The 18,291-nt window shown below is 40.8% G+C and overlaps 1 protein-coding gene across 1 annotated transcript in view; it reads right to left on the bottom strand.

Moving 5' to 3' along the window:
* The window catches only part of B4GALT6 (beta-1,4-galactosyltransferase 6), a 112,310-nt gene that overhangs the window by 19,272 nt on the left and 74,747 nt on the right, over positions 1-18,291 (bottom strand). Inside the window, exon 6 of the mRNA XM_075826310.1 lies at positions 5,010-5,197. Within this exon, the coding sequence (XP_075682425.1) occupies positions 5,010-5,197 (188 nt within the window). The remainder of the gene's footprint in view (positions 1-5,009; positions 5,198-18,291) is intronic.

Below are 18,291 nucleotides of genomic sequence, written 5' to 3'. Positions count from 1 at the left end.
CAAATGAACTCCTGCCCAACACAGTTGGTATCAACATAGAGTAAAGGAATACATAATGAAATAATTGTTTAAACAGGTATGTGTGAACAAGGCAGAAAGAACATATAGCTAATAAATGAGCGAATTGCGATGGTAGAACGTACCCATAATAAGTCCAGGACTGGATGCACAGCAGTATGTCCACCCCAACGCGCGTTTCTGCGCTAATGCCTTCGTCTGGGGGTAATGCTGGACAATGTGCGTGTCACTTTAAAAAGGGGAAACCAACCAATAGTAACAGAGTATCCGAAATGAGGGGTCCCGGGAATGAGAAATATATACACATACCTCGCTGTCTAAATACAGGTCGCTGCCTCGAGGTGAAGCAAGATGGCCGCGCCGCCGGAAACACCGCCGATGAGGGGCCGGAATCGGAGACGCGTCACCGCGTCAGCTGACACGGTCACGTGAGTCCGAGATCCGACACGTCACCAGCGATGGAACGGAGGCCCGTCACTCGTCCACCCAAAGGAGCGACACAGCGAGGAAGGGGTAACCCTAGGATACAGAAACAGAATGTATTGGCTGGTATAAGAAATATGAAAGAATATTTAGTGTTTTGGCCGAAATCATCTGTGCAACCATACAAAACATATATTTGATATATTGACATAAATTAATAAACAATTGCAAACAAAGAAGTGTGTATAAGTGCATAGCATAAGAATGGATTACAAAAGCACATCAACACTCCACAACAAAAAGCAATATACATGTGTGTGCCAAAATGACATGTGAAGAATGAAGAATATGTAAGATGTAATGAAAAAAAGGGGGGGAAAGAAAAAACCGTGTGGGTGACATATGTGTATATGTAAAAGTGACAAACCGCACCATCGACAGAAAAAGAAGAAACCATCGTGTGGGGCCATATAAATGTGATAATGAAAAATAAAAATAAGATGAATGAATAAATATAAAACATTAATAAAAATGTAGGTGAAATAAATAAATAAACTAAAATAAAGTGAAGTGTTGGTGCAAATAAATATATAATCATAACAAGAATGAGTGCACATGAAGTATTGTGAAATATAAAATATTAATATTTATTGTGTTAAGAAACATCAAAAGTAATTACAATAGTATAATTGTGATGCATAAAAAATTAATATTGTATTTAATGCATCACAATTATACTATTGTAATTACTTTTGATGTTTCTTAACACAATAAATATTAATATTTTATATTTCACAATACTTCATGTGCACTCATTCTTGTTATGATTATATATTTATTTGCACCAACACTTCACTTTATTTTAGTTTATTTATTTATTTCACCTACATTTTTATTAATGTTTTATATTTATTCATTCATCTTATTTTTATTTTTCATTATCACATTTATATGGCCCCACACGATGGTTTCTTCTTTTTCTGTCGATGGTGCTGTTTGTCACTTTTACATATACACATATGTCACCCACACGGTTTTTTCTTTCCCCCCCTTTTTTTCATTACATCTTACATATTCTTCATTCTTCACATGTCATTTTGGCACACACATGTATATTGCTTTTTGTTGTGGAGTGTTGATGTGCTTTTGTAATCCATTCTTATGCTATGCACTTATACACACTTCTTTGTTTGCAATTGTTTATTAATTTATGTCAATATATCAAATATATGTTTTGTATGGTTGCACAGATGATTTCGGCCAAAACACTAAATATTCTTTCATATTTCTTATACCAGCCAATACATTCTGTTTCTGTATCCTAGGGTTACCCCTTCCTCGCTGTGTCGCTCCTTTGGGTGGACGAGTGACGGGCCTCCGTTCCATCGCTGGTGACGTGTCGGATCTCGGACTCACGTGACCGTGTCAGCTGACGCGGTGACGCGTCTCCGATTCCGGCCCCTCATCGGCGGTGTTTCCGGTGGCGCGGCCATCTTGCTTCACCTCGAGGCAGCGACCTGTATTTAGACAGCGAGGTATGTGTATATATTTCTCATTCCCGGGACCCCTCATTTCGGATACTCTGTTACTATTGGTTGGTTTCCCCTTTTTAAAGTGACACGCACATTGTCCAGCATTACCCCCAGACGAAGGCATTAGCGCCGAAACGCGCGTTGGGGTGGACATACTGCTGTGCATCCAGTCCTGGACTTATTATGGGTACGTTCTACCATCGCAATTCGCTCATTTATTAGCTATATGTTCTTTCTGCCTTGTTCACACATACCTGTTTAAACAATTATTTCATTATGTATTCCTTTACTCTATGTTGATACCAACTGTGTTGGGCAGGAGTTCATTTGTCATAGCGATAGTGTCATAGCGATAGTGTCTATTACCAGGCATTTTTTATGCATCTATACTTATATATTACTTACCTCATGAGCTGCATGGCTTGTATGTCCTTTTAAACCTGTTGGTTTATGGATTCGTTTTTTATTCTAGTATGTCTATATGTTGTTTTCAATAAAGTATTTTCTCAATTTCATAAACTTCCAGTCTTCAGGCATCTTCTTTTTTAGGTTATATATTTATGTTTTGGATGCTTATGTGGGTACACGCCCCAGGATCTAGCTCATATCACATCAATTAATTTCTTGCTTGCTGACAGCCGCAGGGTACTTCTGTTGGGCTGTTCAGATCCATGCTGTGCTTTTCGGTTATATTAATTGTGGCATGGACCTGCCCAGAGAAGTCTATGGACTATTCTGTAATTGCGGACGACTAAAGATATGTATCCGTAGCCGTCAGATCCGTATTTGCGGACAGTAAAAACCCTTACGGTCGTGTGCCTGAGGCCTAAGGGTTTAGATCTTTAGCTCCAGCTAGGGGACGTAACATTTATATTTTGGCGTTGATGTAACCCATCAGAAACTTTTACTCATTCCTGAAACTTATCAACTGAGAAATGCAACATTATGCTATTTGCAAAAATCATACATGTGCACCTGAGTGCAGCATGTAATGGGGAGGGCTGCACAAACCCTGGGGCACTTTACATTTTGTTTCTACCTCCCTCCGTTATTTAGATATCGGTGCCGTTATATTTGGCGCCTGATATTTAAATAACCCCCTGAACGGTCAACGGGGCGTGTATTGACAAGGAGGCGTGTTACTATGGCTGTGACACTGTCCAATGAGAAGTGTTTGAGCAAGAGCGAGGAGAGGGAGTGTGCACGCTCTCAAACTTTCAAAGATAAGTCTTCTGCCGAACGGACAAGGGGGCGTGTCTCTGCTATGGACAGTGCTAGCGCTCCCCAGCTCTTACACTGTCCGTAGCAGTGACACGTCCCCTTGCAAGTACGGCAGACAAAGTACAAGACTGATCTCTCACAAAAGCTGAAGAGATGAGAGCGCGCATGCGTGCTCTCCTCTCCAGAGCTCTTACATTGGCCGTAGCAGTGACACGCCCCCTTGCCAGTTCGGCAGAAGACTGATCTTGAAAGCTGAAGAGCAAGAGCGTGCGTGCGCGCACACTCTCGCCTCTATCCTCGCTCTTGCTGTAACACTGTCCATATCTCATTGGACAGTGTCACAGCCATAGTAACACGCCCCCTTGCCAGTACATGCCCCGTTGACAGTTCAGGGGGTTATTTAAATATCAGGCGCCAAATAGAACGGCACCGATATCTAAATAACGGAGGGAGGTAGAAAAAAAAAGTAAGTGCCCCAGGGTTTGTGCAGGCCTCCCCATTACATGCTGCACATGTATGGGGGGGGGGGGGGGTGAAAGGTTCTCTTTAAGAGGAACCCTAAAACTTTCACTTTCACTGCAACTAATGTTGACAGGCAGCATCCCGCAGACCAGTGACTACAACACATTCTTCATATACTACACAAAAAATAACAGTCGTCCTGGCTGTTCAACTTCCAGCCATTTCCAAAAGACAACTTTTTTTGCTTTTGTGAACATCGGTTTAGTTGCAGGGTAGTTGCTTACCAATCTTGCTTTGTAGCTTTCTTTCATTGCTGGTTACTTGGAACATAACGGCTTGAGGAACAGTATATGTGAAGCTGCAAGTGATACAAAACCTTAGCTCTCACAATATGGTCCCCATACCATTGTATGATCATAGCCAATGTTTAGAGACCTAATAACTAACTAAGCAATTACTATGAGCTTAAGAGGTCCTTCATCCAAAAATAACATCGGCTTGCAAGATTGTATAAGACAAATTATGCAAAACATTTGCTGCCCACTTTATATTCTTTTATATGTAGTTGTCCCATATGTCTTGTTAAAAAAAGAAGGAAAGGATCATGGTGCAAAGTAGGGGGAAAACATTCCCTAAGGAACCCTCTCCCTCATGCCATGTTCCAATCATCCTTTTGATCAAAAAGACAAAGGAGAACGGTTCTCCTAAATTTGATGTGTAGAGCCTTGAAGGGGTTTTACCACAAGGGACATTTAGAACATATCCACGGGATAGGTCATAAATGTCAGATAGATGCGGATCCCCGTTCTAGCTTTGTCTGCTATCACGGACTCTCGGCCACTTCCTGACTGTATGGTCGGAGGTTACGAAAACAGCGTAGCTCGCGGAGCTACGCTGTTTCCGTGAATCCCATAGTAGTGAATAGCAGTTACGGAAGCAGAGTAGCATGCGAGCTATGCGGTTTCCGTAACTACCATTCAATTCTATGGGGCTTACGAAAACAGCGTAGCTTAGTGGGGTATGCGGTTTTCATCTTCATGGTCGGAAATCAGCAGACACACAAAGAGGTAGTACGGAATTTAGGGGCCCAGTTCTAGAGATAGGTGGGACCCGCATCTGACATTTATGACATATCCTGTGGATATGTCAGAAATGTCCTTCGTGGGAAAATCCCTTTACGGTTTCTACATAAATTGACATAGGCGAGCTAGATTAACAGAAAAGTAATGTCCGTTTGCAAAATACAGACTTATTATTGACAAGTAAACAGTTAAGTATGATAATGTATGGTTCAGAAATGAAGGCACTGGTTGTTTTTTTTCAAATGTATGGGTGAAAAAGAAAACTACTTACATGTACATGTATTTGTCAAGTTTTGTAGCAAAGTGGCGTGGCATTTCCCCACATCCATAATAATTTCTATCGCTTTCAGGAATGTGGTCCACATCATGGAAAACGACACAATCCCATTTTCGATCCTTCATGGCTTCTTTAAACCCAACATTAAACAGCATGGCTCGATTGAATGTCTGAGTACCGGCCTATAAACAAATAAAAAAGTTCTTACAAAATGCCAAATGGAAAACTTTTCAAAATGTTAAGTTCATCAGTCATCAACAGACAGGGATGGCACATATTTTGTGTGTTTAAACTAATGCATCCATCAGTTTACTTAACACAAATGATAAAAAGCAAAAAGTAGCTTTAATGTGTACATGCAATCAACGCGCTTAACTGGTTGCCGACGCAGGACGAGAATATTCGTCCTGAGCGGCGGGTACTTGGCGCACTAGGACGTGTATTCTCGTCGTGTGTGACAGCCAATGTCCGCGCCCAACGATGAGCGGGGCAACGGCTGTAATACACAGCCGCAGCCCTGCTCTATCGGCGGAGAGAAGGGAAACCTCTTCTCTCTGCCGTTAACCCCTTGAATGCCGCGATCAAAGCGGATCAGGGCATTCAAAGCTAAAGTGAGAAGGGGGTCTCCCCTATGATCGCATCACAGAAAATCCGTGTGATGCGATCAATGGCTATACCTGGTATGAGGAGACAGCCCAGGGTCCACTGAAGGACCCTATATTTCCTGTTAGGGCATACTTAGGTATGCCCTAACAACTGCCTGTGTACAATCAGTACACAGGCTAATGTACTGGCATATAGATATATGCCAGTACATTAAAGTTCAAAAATAAAAAATCCCTCTATGGGATAAAAAAAAAAAAAAAAAAAAAGTTAATAAAAAAAATAAAAGAATTGTAAAACAAAAAAAAAAAAAAAAAATACTTTTACAATAAATAAACTTTTCAAAATAGAAGTCCCAAAACATGAAATAATATACGCATATTCAGTATCACCACGTCCGTAACAACCTGTACGATAAATGTATAATGTTGTTTATGATGATCGGTGTATGGTGTAAAAAAGACCAGTAGATGTATGCGAAAATTCAGCCCCTTGCAGCACTGGTAGTTTATTCAGGTCTTTTTATACATTGCTATATATAATCAATACATACACTGGGGCAGTGTTATTTTCTGTAAACGCATATGGGTTGTATTATTGATTTGATGCAATCAGAGAGATCAGTGACTGCATTATAACCATGTAGAACCTAAACAGGTGTTTGTACCTATAGGGGCTGACGAGGTTGTAGATGTACCAGGATTTGAAGGGGCCAACTGTCGGCTTTGACATAATGGAATTAGTGTGTTTATTATCCTTATACTGTGAAATAACGGTGTCCATTATCTCCCAGCTGTATTAGAACTATACTTTGATATTCCTGTATTCTTGTCTTATGATGCTTTATCTATTATCTCTTCTGTGACATCACACTGTGCATTATTGTATTAGCCTGCTGGGACACTGTGGTCACTAGCGGTGACATCACTATTTTTAGAATTGCGGTTTATCCCTTTCCTGTGACATCCATCAGTGGGTACATTATCCTTGTATTATGAGGTTGTGTTTATTTTCCCTGTGGTTCTTAGCCATCAGTGACATCACAGTTTATAGTCACAGTTCTGTGATATCACCGAGTAGATTATTACTGTAACATCACTGTGTGCAATAGTAATCATACACATCATGCTCAAGAGTGAGATGCACAGCAACTTCAAAAATATAAATGTAGCGGAAAATACTTAAACACCCCCAAAGCAACTCCATTCCCAGTATTGCATAAGCCTTTAAAAGTAGAAAACGTGGGCACTTTTTTTCTACATAAATCGATAGATAAAAGGCATGCATTAAACTACTAATGCAAAGATTCATTAGTACGTTTGTTGGAATTCTTTAAAAAGTGTTTAATCTGCAATTGAAGAATCCTAAGTCACAGCACTCTGTTATTTTTCTGCACATGCAATATATAGGACAGTGACCAGCAAGCGGAATGTTTAACCAGTTGAAGCTAATTTCTGCCACGGAATACCCCTGATATACACATATGGCACACGTCCAATTCCTCCTTTAGAGCTCATATGTCACACTTCCCAGCAGAAGTGACTCTTACGGTTTTAGCTCTACAACAGGAAGAGGTATATAGACTATTCATTTTGAAATGCGAAACGTCTTGGTGCTGCCCAGTGGGCAAAAAGCTGCTGGGGAAGTGACAAGCTGTGTCACGGTACCCAAAAGGAAAAGGTATCAATAGAATGGAACATACATTAATAATTACTATGCAAACATGCCACAATAATATAAAATGGGTTGTTTTTTGTTTTTTAAATAAAAAATAAAAAAGTAAAAAAAAAAAAACAGAAATACACTTTTACAATAAACATGAAATAATATACGCATATTTGGTATCGCCACGTCCGTAACAACCTGTACAATAAATGTAAAAGTTTTTATTTTTCCGTCAATAGAGCGGTGTGAGGGTTTATTTTTTGCAGGAGGAGTTGTAGTTTCTATTGACACCATTTAAAGTACCAAATAATGTATTGGGAAACTCAAAAAAAAATCTTTGCGGGCTGAAATTGAAAAAAACTGATTCCTCCATTGCTTTTTGGTTTTGTTTTTAAGTCTTTCATCGTGCGGTAAAAACTTAACTTTATTCTGCGTCTCAATACAATTACGGTGATACCAAATTGATATAGGTTTTTTTTAAAATATTTTACAGCTTTTACATAGAAAAGACCATTTGTTAAAACCCAAAAGTTTTTTGTATCACTACATTCTGAGAGCCATAACTTTATTTTTTTGGTCGATTGAGCATGTGAGGGCTTATTTTTGGCGGGACGAGCTGTAGCTTTTAATGGTACCATTTTATGGTACATATAACTTCTTGATCACTTTTTATTAAGGTGACCAAAAAAACAGCGATGTTGGCGTTTTAAATTCATTATTTCTTACGGCGTTGACCGTGCGCAATAAATTAAGTTTTACTTTATTCTGCAAGTGGTACAATTACGGCAATACCATATGTATATAGGTTTTTTTATGTTCTACAGCGTTTGCACAATAAAATCACATTTTTATAAAATTATTTATTTTTTGTGTTGCCATATCCTGACAGCCATAACTTTTATTTTACAGTCAAAAAAGCGGTGTAAGGGCTTGTTGTTTGCGGGACAGGTGTTCATTTTTATTGGTACGTGACTTTTTCATCACTTTTTATTCTATATCTTGGGAGGGGTGGTGATCAAAAAATAGTGATGCCGGCATAGTTTTTAGTTTATTTTTTTTTTCGGTGTTCACCGTGCGGGAAAAATAACAGTTTTATAGTTTGGGTCGTTACGAACTCGGTGATACCAAATATGAGTACTTGTTTCTTTTCCTTCTTTTGTAGCATTTTACACTTTTATAAAACAACTTTTTTTTCTTCTACTTTTTACACTTTTTTGTTTACCTGCAGCTCTGATCACTGCTGGAATACATTACACTACCTAGGTAATGTAATGTATTCCAACTGTCAGTGTGACGTCACAGTCACTGACAGTAAGCCTATGAGGACCAGCCAGCTGCATGGGGGCTGCCGATGTGCTACAAACCCCCCTAAATGTGGCGATCGCAATCGATTTTAGCATTTAAGGAGTTAATTGCCTAAATCAGCGGCGATGGGCCGCTGGTCTGCAAAAATTGGAGTGTCAGCTGTCAGGAACAGCTGATCCCCCCCCCCCCCCCCCCGGTTCCTGATACACACTGTCGCCGACAGTGTGCATCGGGAACGACACAGTGACTTCCAGTGACTCTGACAGGAAGCCTATCAGTATCACCCGGAGGCTGGTCCTGATAGGCTTCCGTCCATGGCAGACACAGAGGCCATTGTTCGGCCTCCGGTTGCCATACCAACCATCAGAAACCCCGCGATTTCAGAGCGGGGTCTGCCGATGTGCTAGAAACCCCTAAAAAGCGGTGATCGCAACCGATCGCCACATTTAAGGGGTTAATTGCCAAAATCAGCGGCAAAGGACCGCTGTCCGGCAAGAGTGGAGTGTCAGCTGACTTCCCTGTTCACACTGTCGCCGACAGTGTGCACAGGGAACCACTCAGTAACTACACGTCCTCGTGCAGGAAGTAACCTCCCGCGACGACGTATAATTACTGAGTGGTGCGGGTAGGGGTTAATTAAAGAGGCTTTATCACCAGTTTATAAATGCCCTATCCCCTACCTAATCTGCTAGGCACTGTAATGTAGATAAGTGGTTTTTATTTTGAAAAACGATCATTTTTGAGCAAGTTCTGAACAATTTTACATTTATGCTAACTGTGCGTTTTTTGACTTTTGACCAAGTGGGCGTTGTAAAGAGAAGTGTATGACTCTGACCAATCAGCGTCATACACTTCTCTCCTTCATGCCCAGCTTGTTTCACTTCACTCACGAGATCACGCTGTGCTGTCACATACACCCACATTAACTTTACTGAAGTGTCTTGAGAGCGAATAGACATCACCTCCAACCAGGATGCGATGTCTATTCACACCTCCGACACTTCGGTAAAGTTTCTGTGGGACTTACTCACAGCACAGCTAGATCTCGCGAGATCACGCTGTGAATGACAGCACAGCGTGATCTCGCGTGATCTTTCTGTGTGAGTAAGTCCCACAGAAACTTTACCGAAGTGTCGGGAGTGTGAACAGACATTGCATCCTGGTGAGATCACGATGTGCTGTGAGTATAAATGGAGAGAAGTGTATGACGCCGATTGATCAGCGTCATACACTTCTCTATATAATGCCCACTTTGTCAAAAGTTAAAAATGGCCCAGTTGGGCATTAAGAAACGAATTAGCATAAATCTAAAATTGTTCATAACTTGCTAAAAAATTATCGTTATTTAAAAAAAACAAGAAACATTTATCTACAATACAGCGCTGATCAGATTATGTAGGAGATAGGCCTCTTTAATCTGTAGGAGGACCGGCACAGTTGTGTCTCCTCATTTGTTTACTTCTGTTTACTGTATCCCGGTTGTTTTTTTGTTGTATTATTTTATTAGAAGTCAAGTTTTATTCTAAAGGAGCCCATATTCAGTGATATACGTTTTTACATTCCCACCAGTAGATGGTACTGTAAACCAAAACTTCATACAGTAATAAAGGATTTATCCAATCAACCATCTTCATACCAAAAGTCCAGCAATGCTATTAAAAGAGATTTAAATAAATTTTCAATATTTCAAAAATTAAAAAAAATACTGGCCATCTTTTTTTTTTTTTTTTTCTAGCTTCCCTGCGTCCCCTTGGTGCTACTGCTATTCTGTGTCACTAGGATAGGAGAATCAGTCTCTTCCCCCTATGGCAGCTGGCAATATAGTCCCTTCCTTCTTTCCCTGCAGATAGGTAACATGGGATTCAGAGTGGTGAAGATATATAGTGTGGGACATCCACAATATATACTTCCTTAGAATCCAATGAAAATTTAAGAAAATACAACAAGGGGTAAGTGGACACGTACAGGGTTCATATCTGCTTTCGGGATGAAGAACTTTACAGTCCTAACATGCTGAGGAGTCTCCTCCACTATAAAGCCATGATACTGCATAGGTTCAGCTCCTTCCCTGACCAGCATGGAAGAAAGTTATTTCTATTGGATGATCAGCAGTAAACAGGTGATCACTATGCAGAGTCATGAACGTGGGGAGAGTGACTGAACATGTATGACCACCAGCACTTACATTTTTAGGTGAACATGCCATCGCTATACACTTTGAACACCAGGTGGGTCCATACTATGTAAGTAAATGTCAACTCTTCAATGGTTCAAATTTTTTTTAAACAGAAGGTAAAATGGGAAACATGGTCCTTTTTTGAATTATCTATACAATGGATATGAATGTAAAGGTGGAACAACCCGTTTAGGGCAAAGTATAGAGAACTTAGAACAAATTTTTTTGTGTGTGTGCTATTTGTAAATAATCCAACAGCTACGACAGGAATTCAACCAAAGAACCGGATTATAGGTGGTATGGTGGCTCAGCCACGGCTATCTACCATTACTAGACAGGTAAACATCTGCATAGATTTACTTCCACAGTCCAAAACCACAATGACAGAGCAGCAGGCTTTCTATGACATTGGTCTTTGTTGTATATGTATGTGTGTGCCTGGGACACAGCATTCAGATGAGCCCATTGCAAACATGTATGCAAGTAGATACACTTTGTGTACAGTGATGGGGAATATGTTGGTGCTACATAAAAAGTGGCTCATGGTTGAGAGCCTGATAAATTTATTCCAAATCAGCAAAAGACGTACTGTCCTAAAGGACTAGGTAAATAATGCTTTAAGGGGTTTTCCCATTAGAGACATTTATGACGTATACACAGGATAGGTCATAAACGTCAGACCTAACTCTGGGACCCACACCTATCTCTAGAACGAGGCCCCCTAAACCTCGTCCTAGAGATAGGTGCGGGTCCCAGAGGTGGGACCCGCATCTATCTGACATTTATGACATATCCCGTGGATATTTCATAAATGTCCCTCATGGGAAAACCCCCTTAACCTTATAATCACCACCGATATGGCTTTTTACAATGGTCATTAGGGGGCTTTATTCTACAGCACTTTAGAATAAGCACTGCACGTGTGTCCCGTCTTGGAGCGGGTGCTCAGAATTACAGTATAGCTTTTGCTGTATTGGCCGGGCTCAGAAGAACCTTCATTCCCGGACAATCTAGCCATTTGATTGGGTCACCGAGATTGCTGGTGATGCAATCAGGGACTGGGCAACCCCCATACAGTAAGCCCTGGGGACCTAGAAAGGACCCTAGGGCTGTGCTAGCACACGGCCTGTTAGGGCATACTAAGTATTTCCCTAGCAGCAGCCTGTGTCACACAGAATAGGGTATTAGCATACAGAAATACGCTAATACGTTACACGTTTAAAATAATGATTCCTACATGGGATTATAACAAATGTAATTTAAAAAAAAAAATGTCCACATTAAAAATACAATAAATTATTTTGTATAAAATGAAGTCTCTGCAAATAAGTTAAACAGAAACAAAACACGTTTTTGGCATCCCAGTGTCGTAAATACATGAAAAATCAATTATTTAGTGAGAACCATTAATGGTATAAATAAATTTTGAAATAATAATAAATATAGCTACACACACTTATTTATTTTTATTATTTTTTTTAATTACAAACTAATGTATTTTTATGAAGTGAGTAGTGCCTAAAAAAAACTACTATACCCCCTGCATAAAATAAATCCTCATACAGCTAGGTCAACGAGAAAAAAACCAAATTAAAAAAAAGTTATGGCTGACGAAATATCGAGCCGCAAAAACTAAAATAGATTTACTTCGGCATTAGGGTCCAAACAGGCTTAATGAGTTAGTTTGTTAGTGCATGTTTGTACTCTGTAGATTTAAAGTGGTTGTCTGGTCATGGGCTGGTTTTTCATACTGATTACCTAGACACAAGATAGGTCATCAGTACATGATCGGTTGGGGTCCGACACCAGAATCCCCACCGATCACATACGGATGACGGATCCTGCGGATAGGTCATCAGTATGAAAAACCGCCCCATGACCAGACAACCCTTTTAATACAAAAATTTCTGTGACTGAAAATCAGTTTTATACATCTGAATGGGGTTGTTTCTGCAGCATGGGAAAGGATTTCTGTAAATCCCACTCAGAAATTTCTGCAGCAAATCGGTCGCATGTGAATATATCCTTATTGTTGCATGAAGATCAAGAGGAATTTCACAATCATTACCAGTAATGATGTATTGGATTTCACACACCGTTATCCGTCCGTTTATAACGTAACCGAAGACTTTTCTCTTTACAGTCATTACAATGGTTTGAAAAACAGTCAAATAAAAGTTTGTCTGTGGACTACACTTCTTTGTTCTATTTACTGGAAGCTGAAGAGACATAACTCCATAAATTCAAACCCTAAGAACCTGTCTTTCAGTACAAACCAGTCTACACTCAGCATCAGGAACGGTCTACAGAGAAGTATTTCACCTTCAGCATCATTTCCAGCTCTCTCCCTCAATTTCCTGCTCTGAACAATGCGTAACAAAAGCCAAAAATGTCAATGTATATAAGAGGAATAGAAAAATATCTTTGTACCGTGATAGCCAGTAGATAGGAAATGTATAAATCAAGAGTCCTCAGTAGTTGATCCCTTTTAATGGTAACTGAAAATAGGATGACAAATAGCAAGCTTTCCAGAAAACTTAGTTCTCTTCATCAGGCAAGAGTAGATTGCGACAAGTACCAAATGTGACGGTGAAGACAGTGATCATCACTAGGAGAAAGGGAGCATCTGAAACTTTACCATTAGGGATGCACGATGCATCGAAACTTTGATACTGTTTCGATACAGTGCATCCTCAAACGGTTCAATACCGTTATTTCATGTATTTCGATACTAAGCTGTGCGGCCGGACAGCTAAGTACAGTAATACATGAATGTAGTTAGAACGGGGCTGTAGCCGTGTGATACAGCCATTGCCCCGCTCCGGAGTCCTGATAAGTGCGTGTGGTCAGCATGATGTGATGCGGCCAGTGCTGCACTAATAAGCGGCGGCACTGAAGACAGAACATGGCAGACGCACTGCAAAACACCCCCATGTTCTGTCTTCAATGCCTGAACCGCTGCTCATTAGTGCAGCGCCGGCCGCATCACCTCATCAGAGAAACCTCTTATCTCCGCCGCTATTCCCCTGAATTCTGCGATCAAAGCTGACCGGAGTATTGAAGAGGAAAGTGAGAAGGGGGATGCCCCTTGGATCACGTCACAGGGATTCGTTGTGACGAGTTCGAGGGACATACCATATATGGGCAGACAGCCCAGGGTCCATTGAAGGACCCCAGTACTGTCTGACCATATTTCCTGTTAGGGCATACTTAGGTATGTCATAACAACTGCCTGTGTACTATACGTACACAGGCTAATATACTGGCATATAGATATATGCCAGTACATTAAAGTTTAAAAATAAAAGTAAAAACAAAAACACACACACACACCTTTTTTTGCAATAAACATTAAAATAAGTCTCAATACATAAAATGTACACATTCGGTATTGGCGCGGCCGTAATAACCTGCACAATATTTTTTTTGGGCGTCCTTTGATGTGTACGGTGTAAAAAATTTAAATTAAAACGGCTTTATTTCACTTATTGTGGGGCACGAGGTGGGATGAATTTAACCTCCATGTGTCTCATTAATAGTAATTAACCCCATCATGTACCTCACACATTAACCCATTATGACTGAAAAACATGATGGGGTTAATCATTATTAATGTGAGGCACATTCAAAATTCATCACACCTCGTGCCTCACATCAGAAAATCGAAGAACTTTTTTTTTTTATTATTGTTGGCAAAGTATCGTTTTGGGATCGAAAATCACAATACTACAGAAGTATCGGTATCGAAGACCAAATTCTGGTGTCGTGACATCCCTATTTACCATAAAGCTGTGATGTAATGTTTGGTGTTCTCATGTGTAGGCAGGAGGTCATTTCCTCCTGTCTGGCTGACTTCCTGTGACCTATAGGATTACATCATCACTAATCAAATCCATCCCGTCAGCGGAGACTCCTCCACTCCCCACCCAGCTCCGCCCTTCTTTCTCTGTATATTCCCCCACATACATATAGTGCTGCTGAATAGATTATTTCTGCCAAATATAATGGAGCAGGAGTGCAGTGATATAATAGGGGAGTCCATACAGTGATTATCTGCATAGTTATACACCCCCTGACTCACACTGACTGTCTATACTATCTGTGAGTGCTGTATGCAGAGAGTCCAATGCATGTCTATGAGATAGTGCTCTTCACTGCCTCCTGTGTAAAAACTGACATGAAGAAACGTATCACAAGCAAGAGAGAGGCTGAAGCTGCATCACATAGAATTCACAGAGAGACTGAAGTGTGAGGACAGAAGTTCATATGTCACTGATCGATTACTTGCTGCCCTTAGATAGGACTCAGAGCAGAGCAAGTGGAGTGTGATTAGATTCCGTCCCCTCTGCAATGCCAGACACACCATGGGAAATGTAGTCTGCATTAGTTAAGCCATATCAGAGGGGAAGAAAGAACCAAGATGGCAGACAACCCATAAATGGCACATCCACTAGAACAGGTATACACAAGGCATACACAAGAGCCTCTACATTATGCTTTAAAGAGGCTCTGTCACCAGATTATAAGTGCCCTATCTCCTACATAATCTGATCGGCGCTGTAATGTAGATAACAGCAGTGGTTTTTATTTTGAAAAACTATCATTTTTGAGCAAGTTATGAGCAATCTTAGATTTATGCTAATTTGTTTCTTAATAGACAACTGGGCGTGTTTTTACTTTTTAGCAACTGGGCGTTGTACAGAGGAGTGTATGATGCTGACCAATCAGCGACCAATCAGCGTCATACACTTCTCATTGTCCCAGCCCATTGTTACAGTGTGATTGTGCAGTGAAAGAAGCTGGGCTGGAACAATGAGAAGCGTATGAAGCAGATTGGTCACTGATTGGTCAGCGTCATACACTCCTCTGTACAACGCCTAGTTGGTAAAAAGTAAAAACACGCCCAGTTGTCTACTAAGAAACGAATTAGCATAAATCTAAGATTGCTCATAGCTTGCTCAAAAATGATCGTTTTTCAAAATAAAAACCACTGTTATCTACATTACAGCGCCGACCAGATTATGTAGGAGATAGGGCACTTATAATCTGCTGACAGAGCCGCTTTAAGCCTATGCTGCACTATATAGGCAAAAAAATAATTGCTGGAGTACTCCTTTAACCGCCAGGGTTAAGTATCCATGATATTAAAGAACTCCTCCACAATTGCTGGAAACTCCGCTTCTGATGGAGTTTCCAATAATTTGCATTCCATTCGATTTTCACATGCCTGGGACTTCCACTTATTGGAAGAATGGGAATCCAGTGCAACCCTGTTCGACACGGTCATGAGGTAGAGTCAAGGTGACCACGTATAAGCACGGTTCTCTCCATTGTAGTTTATGGGAGTTACTCACAACCTACAATAGAAAGAGCCATAAATATGCTCAGACACCTCATCACTTCCTCTCCTGAGTGCCAAACAGAGAGGAGCCCCCTCTATGGCTCGGGGCTACACAGAACGGCATTGTGGGCCTCATATGGCCTTTGGGCCACATGTTGCACACCCCTGCTTTACACCCACACAATCAGAACAAAGCTTAGCCCGTCTTACCATACTAATCTGTGAATAAGTTCCCAGGAAAAGTGCATAGTGGTTCATTGATTCTAGTAACCTGAAGACCTGTTTGCTCTGGTCACTGGTCCTGGCTATGTCGATGCTAGCCTTTTTTTTTTTTTTTTTTTTTTTTTTTAATTATGAGGCTCATGTGCAAAACCACTACCTGAATTGAAAGGAGAGCCAGTTTGAACAGTAGCACTTTATAATTTAGTATGTGCATATGGTTTTTATGACAAACCAATACAGGAAATCCATGTAGTTTAGGACATTGACAATCAGATGGGAGCACAACATCATCGACACTCAGCGCAAAAATCCTTCTTTCTAGTCTGCCTTTAAAATGTAACTTTAATGGCAAATAGACCCAGTATTAACGCCGTGTCACAGCCTCTCCTGCAGACAGTTTTGTGCCACATATCAAACTACACCCACAAGATACCACTGTGTAAAAGAAAGTGTTCCTTCCAGCTAAAAAATACATGGGAATGAATCCATCTATCCCCATAAGTATAAAATAATATAAATATTACCACTTCTTGTTGCTCCATTTGCCATGACCTTTAGAACAGTACTGTAAACATTTTTATGTATAACTATATCTACACACATTTCTCAGATAACTAGAACTGTGAACTTCAAAGGCATTCCTCCTGGATCCCATCCTAGATCCTCTCACACAGACTAGTAAAGTGAAGACAGTACACCATACAAGATCAATTAAGAGTGGATCTGCTTATTGCTTATTCCCCCGCATGTGCCACATTCTGGCTTCTATCCCGGAGTAATTTTCAAGCCAAACGGCGCCAGGACTTCAGTAAAGATGAAAACATGGTTGTTTAATTCACCTCAAGTGAGCAACGTTTCGGTTAAACACAGAACCTTCCTCAAGCTTCAGAAAGGTTCTGTGTTGAACCAAAACGTTGCTCACTTGCGGTGAATTAAACAACCATGTTTTCATCTTTACTTAAGTCCTGGTACCGTTCCACACGCACGCATACATACATACATACATATACACACACATACACACTCACACAATAGGGCTGGCTCGACCCCTATTAACCCCTTAGTGACCAACAGTACGCCTTTTTACGTTCCTCACTAATGGGCTTTAGGCTAATGCGACGCCTTTTAACGTGATCGCATTAGCCTAAAGTAGCGCCGAAATTAAAGATCGGGGCTCCGTTCTCTCAGCTACCGGAGGTAGCTGAGAGTTCGGGGCAACGACCAGAGACCATAACGAGTGGTCTCTGGTCACGTGATCGCCGTGAATCGCTATTTCACGGCGCTCACGCTAAACCGGCGGATAATCGCCATTTCTCTCTCCTCTCATGGAATAACTCCTTAGAGAGGAGAGAGAGAACGGGTAAATAGTGCGCCCCCCCCCCCGTCCGATTCCCCTTCATGTCTGATCCCCCCCCCCCCCGGTCCGATCCCCCCCCGGTCCGATCCCCCCCCCCCAAAATGGCGCCCGAGTGCGCTTTGCATAACTTACCTGTGTCGTCATCTGGCACAGCAACAATCAGGGACCGTTGTGACTGGTCCCTGATCAGGTGATCTCTGTGATAAAACCTATCACAGAGATCACTGACAGTTATTTTCAAAACACAGCCAGGACATGGGCTGTGTTTCTCACTCCTCCCATTGTAGTTGTTCTGAGAGGAGAGAGAAATCAGTCTAAGTCCTGTGCTGTGAAGAAAGAAAAAAAGTGATAAAAAATCATCGTTCTTATACATACATATATATATATATATAATATAATCAAATCTATATTAGCGTCAGCGCTAGATTAGCGTCAGCGCTAGTTTAGCGTTAGTGCTAGTTTAGCGTTAGTGCTAGTTTAGCGTTAGTGCTAGTTTACCGTTAGTTTAGCGTTACTTTAGGGTTAGGGCTAGTTTAGCGTTCGTGTTTAGGGCCGTTTAGAATTAATTTTACGTCTGTTATATAAAAAAAAAAAAATATAAAAAAAA

The sequence above is a fragment of the Rhinoderma darwinii genome, chromosome 5 (genome assembly GCF_050947455.1).
Source record: "Rhinoderma darwinii isolate aRhiDar2 chromosome 5, aRhiDar2.hap1, whole genome shotgun sequence".
Classification (NCBI taxonomy): Eukaryota; Metazoa; Chordata; class Amphibia; order Anura; family Rhinodermatidae; genus Rhinoderma; species Rhinoderma darwinii.
Note: the sequence above shows the minus strand (reverse complement) of the source record. Positions and strands in the feature narration are given on the sequence as shown.